This window comes from Anopheles stephensi, chromosome 2 (assembly GCF_013141755.1).
Source record: "Anopheles stephensi strain Indian chromosome 2, UCI_ANSTEP_V1.0, whole genome shotgun sequence".
In the NCBI taxonomy this organism is placed as follows: domain Eukaryota; kingdom Metazoa; phylum Arthropoda; class Insecta; order Diptera; family Culicidae; genus Anopheles; species Anopheles stephensi.
This window is the reverse complement of record NC_050202.1, coordinates 6,436,295-6,453,253: the sequence shown is the minus strand read 5'-3', so window position 1 is coordinate 6,453,253 and position 16,959 is coordinate 6,436,295. Positions and strand designations below refer to the sequence as shown.

Sequence of the window (16,959 nt, the reverse complement as noted above, 5' to 3'; positions counted from 1 at the left end):
AAGCATATTATAATTTTATTTGCATTTTATTAATTTAGTTCATACCAATCTCACCTCCCATGAGGGGTTCGTTTGATGACAGACCGTTTCAGCAAACATGTCAACGCATATGGTCCATTGCAGTCGTACGTGTAGTGTGCGTGTGTGCGTGCGTGGTTGATAATACTCGCAAGCACTCAGGTGGGATAACATTCCTTCGTTCGCCTGCCCGAAATCAGATGTGTGCTGCAGTTCCGTACCCTTCCAGGCGTGGTGCAACCGCAGTGTCCAACGGGAAAGTGAACGCAATGGTCAGCGATAGCCAGCAGCATAAAGTCATTAAAGAGTTTCTCATACCGGACACGCTGAAGGACGATATCGCCTACTGCCAACGATCGTTGCGGGACTGCGTGAAAGTGCATCAGGTGGGTTTGTGTTGAGTGTGCGTGTGCGCTCGATGAATAACACGTTCGTCCCTAGCGCAATGATTTGATAGGCACACGAGTGATAAAATTACAATTTCCTTTCTTTTTTTTATTGTTGATATCGTAGTATTTCGTCCAACGATGTAACAGCTTACCGGCTAGCCAGGTAAGGATAATGGTTGTCGACCAAAGATTCGACGCCCCTCGTTGTTCTCCTCCGCCACCTCGCAGCAGACGAACTAATGAGTGGCGTGATCTTTTGCAGCGTGCACAGGTAAAGCGGTACCTGCTCGAGCTGGAGGTCGAAATGAGGGCGATCGGGCAGGAACAGCGGGAACTGGTGGACGATCTGGCCAAGCGGTTAAAGCACTTCCAGCGCAAGACGGCCACCGAAAAGCACATCGTACTTCGCGATGACCTTGCGAACGGTTACGTCGCCTGGGTGCTGTCTAACCACTCGGAGGTGAATTACACCGCGGCACACATACCGCACACCGTATCGGAGCGGCTGAACGAAACCCAGCTGTATCAAAAGTATCGCCTGGAACCGCTGCTAGCCTGCGCCGCCGTCCCATCACTGCCCGATGTAACGCAGGTGAAAGAAAAGCGCCTGCGTAAAAGACCGGTTTTGCAGACCTCGCTGTTAAAGCCCCGCGAAGAACGTGATCTCGCCAGCACTGCCTTAAAGGAGGAATCTTCCCCGCACACGCCGCCGAGCACACCGCCGATCACCGCCACAAGGACAACGGGCAACAGGCGCAAAACGCCACCCGAAACACAGCAGCCTTTAATACTGAAGAAAATGCTTCGTACGAGATCGATGGCGGCAACGCCTTCGGTGGTTGCTACGGTGAAGGAAGAGCCCACCGTAAAGCAAGAACCGATCGAGCCGGAGAACGCTGTTGAAGCGGAAGATCACCTGCTCACGGCGATCGCCTGCCAGGAATCGGCTGCAGTGAAGCGTGGCCGTAGCAATCTGCTGCAAGCCCTAAACAAGGCAAAAACCACACAGAAAACTAGCTCAAAACAATCGCCCACGGCAAATCCACCCGTCCCGGGTTCGGCGAAAAGCACACGGAACAATCGGGCTGGTTCGGTTACTGCAGGTGACACGCAGCGCAGCTCGTCGGTATCGTCGGACTCATCTAACTCGCGCGCTTCTACACCGGGCACTACAGCGAACGGGACACGCCGACAACAACCGACAAACCTCGAAAACAGTACCTCCGATGACTCATCGATCGAACGTTTGCCAATGCCACCGGAAGAACCGACCAACGCCCTGCCAACGTCCATCGACGAATGGGAACAGTACAGCTTCCTGAAGCTCTTCGGGCTGTACACGATCGAGGACAGTAATCTGCTGAAGGGACGCAAAAACGAACGTAAACGGCGCAGCTGTTGCAGTACCGAGCGTAAAGATTTCCATTACGGTCGGTTCGATTACTACGAGCAGCAGTTTTACATTGCCCACAAGCGGCGGTACAACGTGAACAAACGCCTGCTGTACACCGCCACGTCGGTGGAAAAATCAATCAAGAAAAGAAAACCGTGGTCTGCGGCTAGTGCGAGCGGTGGTACGATTACGATGGCACCACCGCCATCTTGCCTACCGGTGCAGGACGATACAGCGATCCAGAAGGACACCGGTGGTAGCTGTTTGCGCGGGCTGGAGCCAGTGGTGGAGGAGGTCCAACTGTGCTGCGTTTGCAAAAAAGAAGGTACGTATTGTGTATCAAACTTCCATTCTAGTGCTGACTGTTGGTTTTTTCCCCCCCCAACCGTAGGAATGACCGGGGAAACGCTAAACGCTTGTAGAGAATGTAGCAATTTGTATCACCTAAGCTGCCACGTGGACGACGACGCCAGCATCGGCCTAGCAGGAGATGATGAAAATGGCAACCACTCCACCGGGGAAAGCTTGCCACCACGGCCCAAAGAACTGTGCCCAGAGTGTTGGGCCGTGGGCAAAGCGAAGTAGCAGCATGGAACCCAACGGATCCAGGGAAAAGGTACTCTGTTAGTTGAATTGTTTGTTTTTCTTTCTTGTTATCGCCTTTTGAGATACTGTTATAGTAATGTGTAAAGCAACAGCGGTTATTCATCAGCCCTCCCACTTAGATAGGCCCAATATTGTAATGTAGAGAATATTAGCAAAATTAAACTAATCAAAAGACATAGCACGTGGAACACTGTTTTACCGTAAACCAAAACTCAAATGCAAATAAATCGTAAATAGCGATTAGATGGCGTTACTGTGCCCGGCGTGGTTTTCCGAAAATTTTCCCCCACCAACGGCAGTTTCGTTTTATTTGGGCTGTGAGACATCCCAGGCATGCTTTTTTATGCCTTTTCTAGCGCTTGCTTCAGATCCGCAATCAGATCATCGACATCCTCCAAACCGACCGACAGCCGTACCAGCCCATCGGTGATGCCCAGCACCTGCCGTTGTGCCAGCGGGACAGATGCGTGCGTCATTACGGATGGCAGTTCGGCCAAACTTTCGTACCCACCGAGACTTTCCGCGAGCGTGAACACGTGCAGTGCCTTCAGGAAGTTGCTGGACTCTTCCAGGCCACCGCGGATGTAGAACGACATGATGCCACTGTGCCCGTACGTTTGACGCTTGGCTAGCTCGTGCTGGGGATGGCTTTCGAGTCCGGGGTGCAGCACCTTTTCGACTTTTGGGTGCGTTTCGAGGAATTTTGCAATGGTGAGCGAATTGCTCTTGTGACGTTCCATGCGTAGGGCGAGCGTTTTCAAGCTACGGTTCACGAGATAGCAATCGAACGGCGATGGCACAATGCCGGCAGCTGCGGGGGTAACGGAAAATAGGTTTCGTTAAATTCAAACTGCAACTATTGCTGGGAGACATTGAAAAAAAAAAACATTTTTACCGTACCGTTTTGCAAGAACTTCAAACGCTCGTACACCTGCTCGTCGTTCGTCACCATGGCACCCATGATGACGTCCGAGTGTCCGTTCATGTACTTGGTGAGCGAGTACATCACGACATCCGCGCCGAGATCTAGCGGGCGCTGAAGATAGGATGACAGGAATGTATTGTCCACAACCACAACGATCTGTGAGGTAGAAGCGGAAGGAAGCCACACGAATTTTTTTATAAATGTTTGCGAGTCTTTCAAAAACTGATCATCGTTCTACTTACACCCGTCCGCTTGTGCGCTATCTCCGACACGGCACGAATATCGATCACCTTCAGCAACGGGTTCGTGGGGGTTTCCATCCAGAACAGCTTCGTGTTCGGTTTGATCGCTTGCTCCACCAGCTGCAGGTTGGTGAGATCGACAAAATCAACCTCGATTCCCATCTTGAGCGCCACGTTACGCAGCAGCCGGTTCGTACCACCGTACAGATCATCACCGGCCACGATATGGTCACCGTTCTGGAGCATCGTGATGATCGTTGTCGTTGCACCGAGCCCGGACGAAAACGTTAGCCCGAAACGGCCATTGTCGAGGGAGGCAATGCAGCGTTCCAGCACATCGCGCGTCGGGTTACCGCTGCGGCCGTATTCGAAACCCTGGCGGAGAAGCAAGAAAAGAAAGGAAGCTTTGAAAAAGAATGCTGAAGTACGAAGCCACACAGCTGGTCTACGCACTGCGTGCTGTCCCGGGCCGGATTGCTTGAACGTGGTGCTCATGCTGATCGGTGGGACAACGGCCATGCTGGTCCACTGCTCCGCATCCTGTCCGACGTGTATCGCCTTGGTGGAGAATCCCTTCGGCTGGGCGAGGAAGCCATCGCTGTGACGCAGGTGAGAATAGGAATGAGTTAGTTAAGCCGTCAAGGTAATTTACCACATACTTAAGAGCAATAAGCTGGCATTACTTGGTATAAAGGTATTACATTTTTAAAGATATTCTCCCAGCCAAGACTACTTGGACAGCAATCCTCCTGGCGGCCGTCCACTCGACTTTGAGTGTTGAAGGTCTGCCAATCAATCATCCTGATCAGCCTAAGAAAACTGATCCACTAAGAGCACTTGTAGCAAAAGACAAAGGCTGATCATGTAATGAGAATGGCACCCGACGACCCATACCGATCAGTCTTTTAAAGAGCAAGCGATTGAAACAGGCTCTCACCGACCACACGTCGGATAAGCGCTTAAATCGCTCACCACCGTAGCAGTGATTGCTTAAACTGGACGCTTCCGAATGGAAACAGCTGATTAATCGCTACGCAAAACAGGGAAAACAAAAACCAACCCTCGGCGTGGCATCCGTTTCGAGTTCGCTTCTTATTTTTATATTCGCTGTAGTAACCACACTGATAAGGTTCCGCCATAGAGGCTTGCACACAACAATATTTTTTTGGAGAACGGTGTACAGCTCTTATCACTTTTGGGGTGTGTGCGTTTTTTTGGCATTGTTTTTCAGACATCCCGAAACATTTTAAGTACTTTATTGTGTTTTTGTGATTGAAATAAAAAAAGGCACACATAAAAAACGGCATCCTGGAAGACGTCAATGGTACGCGAGACGTTCTGGAAGATAGTATCCCAGGATAGATCGGATGAATGTTCCGAAGAGATCCGAATGGCCGAGGATCTGTTTGGTTTTTGGTAGCTCCCAGGCTGATTTGAGTGGCGCCAGAACAACGAGAGGTGTGGTGTGTGCGCTGGTTCGGGGCTGTGAGCTTATCAGCAGCTGGTGATAGACACTGTTAGAAGCGCTTAACAGATGAAGCATATACAATGTACGCCTATTTAAGAATCCTTTCAAGTGCCAATTGTCGGCGGTGTGACGAAAGAGAACCGGCCCGACGATCCGCGGTTCACTGGACCTGATTGACAATGAACTTTAAATCAACCCGAGGACGGTATTTTCAGGGTGCGTGCGTTTGTCTCGGTGGTGGGCCCACCATCCACGTCATGCGCGGCTACTATCTTTTCCGTTCACACATTCTTTATCTATCGCATGATAAACCACTTTCAATAGAGGAACGATTAAGTTATCCAGGATATCTTGAGTATTTGGGGAATGGGGAGCAATTTATGGCTCGTTTAAGCTTATCTTGTGTCCGGCTTGATAAAGGAAAGATAAAACTGCAATTCAATGCTAAAATGCAAATCAAAGCAAGGGAAGCGACCGCAAACTCTTTCGAAGGAAGCCACAGGAAGCATCTCTGTAATAAGATCCTTCTTCTTAAATACCCTTTGCTTGGTGACGGGTTTCGAATTACAGAAGCCCACCTCGTAGCCTGTCTAGCCGATCTAGCCGATTTCGCTGACCTGTTTCTGTGTTGGCCTTGAAGGCCACGCGGTGTAAAAGTGCACCATCACACACGGGGCCCGTTTAAAGAGGGAATCCATGTAATTAGCGTCATCGGTGTAACTACTAGCGGGGCGTGTGATTGTAAACGTTGTGGTGGATTTGAATGCAATTAAACCAGTCATTTGTAATGCCAATTGATGGTGCGGCCAGCGTTATTTCCTATTCCGGGGAGTTCTTTGGGATTTACTCGACTGGCTTTAACAAAAAACAAACTATTTTGTACAACAAGTGGGAATTACATGGCGTAAACCGTGTTAGGAAAATCCACTCGATTCTCATGTTTACCCGTGCGATCATCTTCTCGTTAGGCTTAGGCGTTTTCTTCTAGACCGGCAGTTCTCTCACAGCATCAATCACAGAACCAAAAGAGACAAGTGGTAAACAAATCGGATAAAAATAGCACACAAACGGAAAACGTGCGAATTTTGACACGCGTACCGTACAAAAAGAGTAAAGAACCACACTCCTACGAAAGAAACTGTGAATTGCAATATTCAACACAATTTTTGCCAACAATTTCGCACTAGAGAAAGTGAATGATTATGTACACCGACAGGGAATATTGCGTCACTAATGTGTAAAACGTAAACAAAAACAAACAAACTTACACACACTGGGCGATATACGCACCTGTTCGATTGGGCCATGATGCGACAGAATTGGCACGATACTAATCAGCGCAAAGTACGGAAAACGTGAAGCCGGCCGAGTACACACGTTGGACGAACGAGGAACGTACGTGGACCGTTGCGTTCCGCGAGTGAAAATTAAATGTCCAACCGCGCGGCGTTGGAGAGCAGCTCTAGCTCGATCGAGTGCGTGTTGCGATCGGGCCGACAAACCACGCAAATTTTAACGTGATTTTGTGCTGTACAATGGGCTTACGGGTGGGAAGATGAGGGTCAAAATAGTTGCAATTTATTCCTGAATTAAGAGTTATTAAAAAGAAGCTAACTGCTAGTGCATGAAATGGGTTCATTTGTTCTGACAATGAAGTTTGTTGAAAAGAAGCATAAATTTAGTTAATTTTAGCTCGGAAGCTTTGGTATGGCCGTTTTTGAAATTCAGATGAATATTACAAAAATTATGCACATGATGATTAATGCATGAGGTTTTTTGAAATTTGCACCAGTTATCTTCTATTTTACCAAAAGCTACGTAACGAACCTCGAGAAAACACTTCTTTTATTATTTTTGTGTTCAAATCAACAATTACCACAGTTGATACTGCCACAGGGTGCGACAAATACAAAATTTGAAGCAGCGTGACATGTTTAGAGCTTGCGGTTCAATACTGTATGTGAGGCTAACGCCGGTACAATTATATAAAAACAAAAATTGGAGAGGTTTTCAAACTTGAGCAAAGTCTTCCATTCGCAAAAAATAGTTTTAATTACAATATTTTTTCAAATTTTCGTTCGCAACAGCTAAAACTACGCCATGTAGCTTCCCTTAACGGAAACACAAACCAGTGCAGAAGTGAACCCCTTTATTATAGCTTAACGCTATCCACTGTCAACGCGCACGGTCAGCTGTCAACGAAAACGGAAATGAGGTTTTGCCCGTCGGCCTTCTGACAGTTCTTTTTCCGGTGAAATTTGTTGTTTAGTGGACGCGTTGTACCACGGTCTGCTACGAATTCCTCGTAATTTTAGGTACTAAAGCGTACCGGCCACTATCGAAAGCATCCCGCACGGGTTCCCCCTTGTATTATGCCTAATTGCAATGTTGTTTCGTTTCGTTTTAGGTAGCAAAGATGGTAAGTTTGTGCTGAGTTTGCTGCTGGCGAATGGGACCGTCGTGGATGGGCTACTGGTGACAGGCAGGGAGCAAGGGCCTGCGAAACCGCCTTCGAGCGAGTGGATGTGTGGCTGTGTGTTTGTTTTCCGTTCATTAAAATTGGCAATTATTCTCCCCCTTTTCTCCACGATCATCACCATCACCGTGCAACCAACTCACAGGCAGCGAAGGATGAGAAGGCCACCAAGCCCGCATCGGGCAAGGACAAGTCGAAAAACATCATGCGCGACTTGCGCATCCGTAAGCTCTGCCTGAACATTTGCGTCGGCGAGTCCGGCGATAGGCTGACACGTGCCGCCAAGGTGCTGGAACAGTTGACCAACCAGACGCCCGTCTACTCGAAGGCTCGCTACACCGTGCGTTCGTTCGGTATTCGGCGTAACGAAAAGATTGCGGTGCACTGTACGGTGCGTGGCGCCAAGGCGGAGGAGATCCTCGAGCGCGGTCTGAAGGTGCGCGAATACGAGCTGCGCCGTGATAACTTCTCGCAGACCGGCAACTTCGGGTTCGGTATCCAGGAACACATCGATCTCGGCATCAAGTACGATCCGACGATCGGTATCTATGGATTGGACTTCTACGTCGTGCTCGGTCGCCCAGGTGAGTGTGAACCGCAGTGTGTGTGGTGATGAAGCGGGGAAGGCAGAGAAGGATTTTGATAACAAACGGAAACAGGACAACGGAACGAGATTTGTGTTGTGATAGTGAAGCACTAGTTGATTGTTATCGATTGCAATTGTGTGCTAAGTATGTGTTAAACAAGGCAAGCTCTAGTGCATATAGTGGCTTCGGAAGTTTTTTTTTAAATGTTCAGTCGAACTGCACTCTTAATTAAACGTGTCTCTACTTCTCTGGCGATACGTTCAGTACGGTGCAAACAACAAACTCTCGGTCTCTGCTGGTCGTTCTGTGCCTTTTCCCACTGGGCCTCACCGACTTTTCTACATTTCTTGTAGGAGCACGAGCACTGAACAGTCTACTCTCCCTCTAGTCCAAAGCTTCCTGCCATCGTTTCGTCGAGTTTTGTTTTCTTTACCAGCAATTTAATGCATTCTTCTGCTTCTGCTCCTATGCTTGGTTTCCAGGATACAACGTTGCCCAGCGACGACGCAAGACTGGCAAGATCGGCTTCATCCACCGTCTGACCAAGGAGGACGCGATGAAGTGGTTCCAGCAGAAGTACGACGGTATCATCCTGAACAGCAAGGCGAAGTAAGCATTTTGTTGCGGTGGGCTGTATAGCTCTGTGGAAAGACAGACCGGGAGCGAGAGAGAGAGTGCCGTGAAGCGGAGGAGGAAGCAGTGGTGCGAGTGTGGGAGCGTTGAGAAAAAAAATAAACATTTTCACCGAAGCCATCACCGGGCTTTTGGGTGGAAATGATGGTGTACAAAACCTAGCAACGCATTGACACAACGATCCTTTGTAAACAGATGATCCGAAAAGATGGCATACCAGTAGGTCATTGGCACTCTATTGTGGTCCTGCTGGTTTAATTTACAGGGCACGCTTTCGGTTGTAGCAACGTCGACTTGGATCACGGCAGTCTCAGGGGTTTCGAATCCTGTCGGTGTCGTTCCGCTATGCACAAAACGGACCAAGTTGAAAACGATACGTCGGGATTGTAGTGCCAAGAAGAAGAGGATAAAGGCATCTTCTTGGTTGTGTTATAAAGAATTGTCAAGGCCGACATTTTAAGATACAAAGGCAAAGGAAGTTTCGTATCTTGAAGCATTGCTGCTCCTAAAGTCCTACAATCCCGACAAGAATTCAAAACATGGGCATTTCGTCCCAGACATTGAGAGTTTCCGTCCTGAGCTGGTCGTTGTATTCGTTCGGAGTGAACAGGTTAACCAAACAACCACACGCATGCATGGCAGCAATTGTTCCAAGAGGATTGATTTTTTTTATTTTCAAACCATACGAAATTACACAAAAACTGTTGGATAATCCTCCTGGTGGTGTTTTAAGCGGGCCTTCAATTTTCTTCTTCACCTAATTGTAAGTCATATATCTAGGCGTGGCGCTAAACTTGGCGTAACTCTTGATCACTTTGTTTACCGCCTCCAGGAAGTCCTTCTCCGTCGCCACCTTACGCCGTGCCCGGATCGCAAACATGCCGGCCTCGGTACACACCGACCGAATCTCGGCACCGGTCGAGTTTGGGCACAGGCGTGCCAGCAGCTCGAATCGAATGTCTCGCTCGACCGACATCGAACGGGCGTGAATTTTGAATATGTGCGTCCGTCCCTCCAGATCCGGCAGCCCGAACTCTACCTTACGATCCAACCGCCCCGGACGCATCAGCGCAGGGTCGAGCGTATCGGGCCGGTTAGTTGCCATCAGTACCTTAATGTTTCCACGCGGATCGAATCCATCGAGCTGATTGATAAGCTCCAGCATCGTGCGCTGCACCTCATTGTCACCGCCCGCCCCATCGTCGAACCGAGCGCCACCGATCGCGTCGATTTCGTCGAAGAATATCAGGCAAGCTTTTTTCGACCGTGCCATTTCGAACAGTTCGCGCACCATACGGGCACCTTCGCCGACGTACTTCTGCACCAGCTCGGAACCAATCACACGGATAAAGCACGCATCGGTACGGTTGGCCACGGCACGAGCGCACAGTGTTTTACCCGTGCCGGGTGGACCGAACAGCAGCACACCCTTCGGTGGTTCGATACCGAGATTTACGAACTTTTCCGGATGCAACAGCGGCGTTTCGACCACCTCACGCAGCTTCTCGATCTGCTCTTTACACCCACCGACATCGCTGTACGTAACGTCCGGCTTCTCCTCGACCTGCATCATCGTCACGGTAGGATCGATCTTGGGCGGCAGTGGGATGTGAATTTGATACTTGTTACGATCGACACTGAAAGAGGAGATGGGGGAACATGAGAATGAAATTTCTACCCTGTGGGGACCCCGACTCCGCCGCCATCGTACCCAACTCGCATTCCTTCCTCGATGTCGGTAGGTGCCACGGAGTCAGCCAAATCGACAACAAACTTGGCAAACTGCTTCACATTGATGATGTACTTCGGATCGTCGGAATCGGCATTAATAATCTTGGTGCAGCGAGCCACCTAGAGTTTTTGGATAGAGAGAGAGAGACAGGAAACGAAGGGCACAAAATTAGTTTCGGTTTCGCATCTTCCCCCGGGGGAATGTGCCAACAAACCTGAAGCGGTTGTTCGTTCTGTAAAATTTGCTTGTCGGAAGCCAAATCCCACAGTGCCGGCGGTGCAAGCCCGGTATCGCTTTCCTTGATGCCCGTCAGCTCGTTCACCTGCTTCATCGCCTTTTGGATATCCTCGTCGATCTGCTTAATCGACTTATGGTACTGCCCTTGGCCCTAAGAACCGGAGAAGAATGTTAGAATTGGCTCGTACGTATAAACCCCTCATTTAGCGATACTTACATACGTCTTCAATAGCTCAATATCGACCTCATCCAGCGCTGGAAAAGAGAAAAACACACACGGCATATTGAAAATCGTCGCAATTTTGGAAAAGGGAGAGGAATGCTTTGGTGCACCATTTGTTACCTTCTATCTCCGGCTCTACCTCTTTGTTGTCGGCTTTCACCTTGCGCATATCGTCTCCCAGATGGTCCGGCATTTTGGTCGATTATTGTTATTACCGTAACTTTGTGTATTAGGAACTAGAAACGTTCGGCCAAAAACGGAATACACGGAGCAATGGGAAACAATTGTTTGCTGTGGCTGTGGGAATGAATTCGCCAAATTGTTCACAATGACAAGCAAATCGGAATGAAACGCCAACAGGCTCGTTGACAGTTTGCGGTACCAAGGTTACCAGAGGCGAGATGTGACTAACAGTTTGACGGGAAAATAATGTTATTCAGATGAAAATTCCACAATTACAAGAAGTTTCCACTGACAACACAAGAACGACTGCTGAATGTTTGTCTGAGACCAAGCATAACATTTGTTGTTAGCTGGTCAAGGCGCTATCCGCATCGGTCCTACACACAGAAGGATCGGACATTGACCCTTCCGAATCATCCCGCCGTACCCAGTACTGACTATCCAGCAACTAGTTATAGCAGCAAATTAAAGCAAGTCAAGAGAGTCACACATGACTGGCGAGACTTGCTAGGTGCCAGGTGCATTTTTCAGATTCTAAATACCGCACGGCATTCAATTTTCGAATAAAGGCGAAATGATCACATCGATACGTCCTCCACAAAGATCAAGAGATTTTTTTGTTATTTGGGAATCGTCGCAGCTGTTGCTCTAAGCACCTTGATCATCCCCATAAACGTCACTGAACTGTCAACGATGAAGTTTTGTGCCTTTTTTCTTTTGTTCTTTCTCTCTAGGCACTGTCTTCACGGCCGTCCGCGAGAAAAGCAGCACAAACTCGTTTTTCTCTTGTGTCCCCTCTTAGCAACTACGATCAAACAATCACCTGGCCAGAAAAAAAAAACGGGAACAGAGAACAGGAAGCGCCTTTTTTGTGTTCGCTTGCTGCAAGGAAAATTGTGACGCTTGCCGTGGTGTTGGTAATGGTACGGTGTTGGTCCGTACGGGATGCTAGCTGAGCAAACAACACCATACGTGCTGCAGCAACAGCAACTTGCCCCTTCCCGTGCTCGTGAAGTTGTTTTCGTAATGTAAATCGAATTCCCGTGCGTTTCCTCGGTGTTTCACATCCGTCCGCCGTCGGTGCACGTAGCCAATGAGCGAGGAAGCACTGTTGCACTGGTGCTGCTGCTGGTGAACAGATGATCAGCGTCGGGTAACTCGTGCTCGAGCTGAGAACGCGTGTGATGAAAGAGACCCTTTTGCCCACCTGGCCACCTGGTAGTGTTGTAACCGAGGAAGCTGTTATTTTCTTTCTCGCCCTCGACTACCGCTGGTAGTTGATGCTTTGCATCGATCGACGGGGAACAGCCACGCAGCATGCTTTCGGGGTAACAAATGTGGCAGCAAGCGGACGCAGTAGTGAAGCAGCGCAACGAAGCATCAGCGGACGAAAGCAAGCATCACCACCGAGCCGTGCGTTGGATGGAGAACCGTGTGATGTGCCCAGTAGAAACTGACGGACAAAATGAGGAACGTTCTATCGAGTGTTTACCTTTCCACGAGCATCCTGCACGCCTGTAGTGCTATACCGATCCCGTACGTGGCGCACACAGGTGAGTAGCGGCAGATGCACACCACCACGATGCGCTGCATCGATTAAATGTCAAGCTTTTGCGCAAAGCGATGATCGTGTGCGATTAGCAGCAGCCGCCGCCGCTTGCATGCGTGCGTTCAGCAGCTGCATTACATAAAACGCGAGCAGAGCGCCATGAACCCGTTCAGAAGTTTGCAAATTTGCTCCCTTTCCCGCACAGGACATCATGACGCGGTCATCATCGGGGTGCTAGCGTGCCTTGGCCTTGGTTCGTTCATAATGGGGTTTTGTATTTTCTGCAAAAAGAAGAGCGGAAAGTTTAAGGTAGGACTGGATGAACGGCTAATAGCCTAGCGGCCTATTGACAGCGACCGTTGTTTCGCGAATCATTTGCAGAAATTCAAAGATGGAGACATCATACAGGAAGTGATTGCAACGGAATACCCCATACTGAAGGCGCTAAACGTGCTGGATTCTTCTGTACCATGTGCTGTCATCCCGTCGAGCCCTAATAACGTAAGGTTTTCGTTTTCCCCCGCCCTGTGCAGAGTCACTGTGTGCGAAAGTGTAAAAATTGACACGATTTGTTTGTGTTGTTCTAGCTTTCAACCGATAATCTGCTCGATAAGATTGAAACGTACCAGATCGACGTTGATCATCCGCACGATTCGTACTGTACCCGGAGAAGCGACCCACTCACCTGTACGTACGACGAGTTCGATCCGAACGATGAATCGGACGATAGGACGGAACGGACCGCTACCACTGCGACGGTGGAACCGGTGGTAGGCGATGAACCGCTGCTCTTTTCCGACGTGTTTGATGAATCGCTCGAACGGAGCGAAAAGTGTAATCTCACGGCGGTTTCGGTAGCGTTGCCAACGTCCTCGGGCGAAGAGGATGACGAAGGGCTACCACTGCCGCCCAGATCGGACGCAGAGGATGAAGACGAACGACGCCCACTGGTCAGTGATGACAGTATAGACGAAGCGGCGGCCACAACCGCCACAACCATTACGGTCACGGCCACGATGGCCCAGTCGGCCGATGCCATCAGTATCGAGGAAGCGTTGCGTGCTTTAGATATTGCGATTGAGGGTGAAGAGGACGCAGATGACGACGACGACGAGGACGAGGACGACGATGGAGAGGATGAGGGCCAAGCTACACCGTTGAACGAAAGCGATGGCTCACTGTCACCGTCCATCTACTCCGAACCACCCCCAGACCCGGACGCCCAGGTGCTTACACGGGAGGATGTTGAACGGCAGGCGACCGAACTGGTGGACGATGTGCTGTACCAGTGCCAGTACATGATACAGATGATGGACGCTAACGGCAGTAACCTGTCCCCGTTGGAAGCGGACGACTTTTCACCCACCGGTTCGCGGGGGAACATTTTCGACGGATGGGGTAATCTGGAGCTGGACGGTAATGTGTCCTTTGCCGCGGTAGACGACGATAACGACGATTGGTGGAAGGGATCGTTGGAACCGTTCGAAAGGGAAGGAGAGGACAGCGAGCAGTGGAATCATCGTGCCGGTAACGATCCATTCCAGGACGATCATACGTTTGATCTGCTTCGTCAACAGCTGAGCCAATTGCTGCCACCGCAGGGCAATGTATGTGATCGAGCAACGAAAGGGTTCGCGAGAGTTGATTTTTTTTTAATTTGCCTTTCTTATCTTATTTGACGTTTTAGGACGGTGCTGGCGCGATTGGCCGTACCGAGAATGGTGATCATGATCAGTAAGTGAATGGTTGATAATTACAGGGGTTCTCAGGTGAAAAAAAACGAGCATTCGTAACACATTATTATGCCCTCTGTTTGGTTGCTGTATCTTAATTTCGTGCAATAATTAGGGTCTCTGGCGATTTGAAATCTGGTGGGGAAGCCCAGTTTTCACAAACCAAGAGTCTAGTGTAAGCCCGTAAAGAGAATTAATTTCAAATAAGCTTGAAACTTCTTGTCCCTGGTCTATACGGTGCAGAAGATCTTGGATCTTGATTATTTAGCTGTTGCGCTGTCCGTGGTTTCAGTCTTCTTACTTCCCTCATTATCAATAGCTAGATTCAATGTTCAATTTGTTTGATTTGTTGCATCGTTTTACACCTGGTAAACCCTGTATTTTTGCACTCTTTCCCGCAACCATCAAATAAAATTGCTGACCTTCGATTGCAGGGCACTCGGTGGCGGTGGTAGTCCAAAAGTATTTGACCTGGGCGGTATTAACGATTACGATCGGCCTGAACGTGAGACGGAGGAAAACGAAATCATTATCAACTACAATCGTTCGCTGTCGCCCATTTTGGAGGAAAACGAGGACGAATGCAGTTTGCCACCGTCGATCAGTGTCGCACACTGTTCCAACGTTGTGGAGAGTACGATAATAAGGTAGCTGCTGCTCGGCTATTCCCTTCACAAACAGCATATGTCTTATAATGGCATTTTTTTTGTTCTCACCCGAACACAGCACCGAGGGTCCGGTGGTGTGCGAAGCGACCGAATCCGTGCCAGCCCTTGCCAGAAGAAGCTCTCTGACCGCGTCGAACGACACACTGTTCAACCTGGAGGACGTGCTGGAGGATCGTTGCCTAACCCCGCAGGACGATACATTCCCGGCGAGCAGTAGCGGTAGCAGCAACCACGCATCACCACGTACCATGCTGGCGATCGACGCAAACGGGGACCATGCGGGCAGTGGGTTAGAAAAATTGTACACCTTCTCATCACGACTCTTGGCGTCATCGGCTAGCGTTGACGATCACCACGTACTTCATCACCATCATCATCATCATCACCCTTCACAGCGGCATCACGTCCATCTGCTGTCGTCCATCTGTTTGGACGATCTAAGCGTTGGTGATATTATGGAATCGCCACCACCGCCTCCACCACTACCAGCGGCGATCGGGGGTAGTGGGGGCACGGCTGGGGCAGGCGGCAACGGCGCGGGCGGACTACTCATGGCCGAGACAAAACAGGATCTTCCCTCATCGGCCTAGAATCCACACGTTTTCATTTGTCTCTTTATCTAGTAGATCTGATCCACAGTGGCGGTGGACATTCGTGGTGGATTCGTGCCGTCATCTCCTCATCTAGACAACACCCCCCCCCCCCCCCCCCCTTCCTCCCTTCACACACCATTTCACAACGAAGGCAGTGTGCGGCAAACAAATGTTAGTTACAGAGTTGGTACATAAATGTGTAGGTTTCCGTTGAGTAATTGTTAACACACACACACGGCATTGTACATCACACATCTACCTTCTACCGACTTTTCCTTTTTGCTAGGAAAGCGAGGTTTCCCGGCAAAGGGAACTCGGGAAGCTTTCTTCCTGCTGTGAGCTATGAGGGCTGACGTCGTTACGTCCGTTGAAGATATGTATGTATATTTGTGATCTGCCGTTTGGTAGGCATTATGCACCTTTAAGATCATCCGCCAGTGGTGTGCTCCCGAGGTGTACTGGCCGAGGATTGTGAATATTGCGGTTGTTTAGTTAATTCTCTCCCGTAAGCCCCCAGCCCCGAGTGTGTGAGAAACTCAGTTGAACATTTAGTTACTTATTGAATAGTGTCAATTCTATACCGTACAACATAAGCAAAACCATTCACCATTCAACTTATCTTACCCGCGCATATGTATGTATGAATGTATGTATGTATGATAAAGCTAACCATACTTTGCACCGAGAAGGATTCCTTCCTCTCTAACCATTCGTTATTTATTCACCGACTCATTTACCGGATTGGATGGTGGTAATGAGAGCGTGATCACACACACACACAACATGAGCGACGTATGGCCACCCTTTAATTTTCCTCCTTCACTGATGTAGCCTACGGAAACACGGTCCAAGCTAATGAAAGCGACACCCGTTTGTTCGTTTTTTTTTTTTTGTTGCCTTACACAACCTAGGTACGGAAGGCGTGAACTTTCCTGTAAGAAAATAGAAAATGTGACAAAATAGATTGCCTAAGATTTGTAAACTATTAAACTAATTGATAATCGAACTGGAAATCGTTTTGTGTTGCGAGTGTGTGCTAATGTGTGGAAAGAATCGGCGCATGAAGAAGGAGCAACCTGTATGCTGCTGCACAGGTAAGTGATTCTTAGTAAATTCGATTGTCAAAACCAGGTGTGAATCAGGTACTGCTTGTGTGATAACTTTACCCAATTTCCTTTTGGGAGTTGTTTTGTTCTTTTGAACACACTCCTAACTTTATCTCCGACCGAAGAAGATGGAGATGGTCCAACATTTAGTGTTAATTTTGTTAATCTAGAACCTGGTGATGATAAAAATTCAGGAGT

The 16,959-nt window shown here is 49.0% G+C and overlaps 5 protein-coding genes across 6 annotated transcripts; 3 read left to right on the top strand and 2 right to left on the bottom strand.

Moving 5' to 3' along the window:
• Nucleotides 1-95: 95 nt before the first annotated feature.
• Nucleotides 96-2,649, top strand: LOC118505812. Of its 2 annotated transcripts, XM_036042156.1 has the most exons (4): nt 100-404; nt 532-570; nt 670-2,125; nt 2,192-2,649. In XM_036042156.1, the coding sequence occupies exons 1-4, from the start codon at nt 219-221 to the stop codon at nt 2,383-2,385; spliced, it is 1,875 nt and encodes a 624-aa protein (XP_035898049.1). In that variant the 5' UTR covers nt 100-218; the 3' UTR covers nt 2,386-2,649. The 2 variants fall into 2 exon arrangements, with proteins under 2 accessions (XP_035898048.1, XP_035898049.1); XM_036042155.1 differs by having other exon boundaries at nt 96-404; nt 532-2,125; nt 2,192-2,646.
• LOC118505813 (cystathionine gamma-lyase) lies at nt 2,637-6,642 on the bottom strand. Its single transcript, XM_036042157.1, has 5 exons — nt 6,332-6,642; nt 4,027-4,171; nt 3,574-3,948; nt 3,307-3,487; nt 2,637-3,217 (listed from the first exon to the last, which is right to left on the bottom strand). Exons 1-5 carry the CDS (start codon nt 6,346-6,348, stop codon nt 2,748-2,750), a joined length of 1,188 nt encoding a protein of 395 aa, XP_035898050.1. The 5' UTR covers nt 6,349-6,642; the 3' UTR covers nt 2,637-2,747.
• A 566-nt stretch (nt 6,643-7,208) lies between these two features.
• On the top strand, nt 7,209-8,898 carry LOC118505814 (60S ribosomal protein L11). Its single transcript, XM_036042159.1, has 4 exons — nt 7,209-7,356; nt 7,449-7,460; nt 7,663-8,101; nt 8,587-8,898. The coding sequence occupies exons 2-4, from the start codon at nt 7,458-7,460 to the stop codon at nt 8,715-8,717; spliced, it is 573 nt and encodes a 190-aa protein (XP_035898052.1). The 5' UTR covers nt 7,209-7,356; nt 7,449-7,457; the 3' UTR covers nt 8,718-8,898.
• Nucleotides 8,899-9,371: 473 nt separating this feature from the next.
• LOC118508278 (26S proteasome regulatory subunit 7) lies at nt 9,372-11,333 on the bottom strand. The gene is made up of 5 exons (XM_036047919.1): nt 11,050-11,333; nt 10,924-10,961; nt 10,684-10,857; nt 10,449-10,588; nt 9,372-10,374 (listed from the first exon to the last, which is right to left on the bottom strand). Exons 1-5 carry the CDS (start codon nt 11,120-11,122, stop codon nt 9,495-9,497), a joined length of 1,305 nt encoding a protein of 434 aa, XP_035903812.1. The 5' UTR covers nt 11,123-11,333; the 3' UTR covers nt 9,372-9,494.
• Nucleotides 11,334-11,830: 497 nt separating this feature from the next.
• On the top strand, nt 11,831-16,668 carry LOC118503455. The gene is made up of 7 exons (XM_036036730.1): nt 11,831-12,665; nt 12,867-12,970; nt 13,043-13,162; nt 13,249-14,268; nt 14,349-14,395; nt 14,829-15,041; nt 15,121-16,668. Exons 1-7 carry the CDS (start codon nt 12,578-12,580, stop codon nt 15,650-15,652), a joined length of 2,124 nt encoding a protein of 707 aa, XP_035892623.1. The 5' UTR covers nt 11,831-12,577; the 3' UTR covers nt 15,653-16,668.
• The last annotated feature ends 291 nt before the right edge of the window (nt 16,669-16,959 follow it).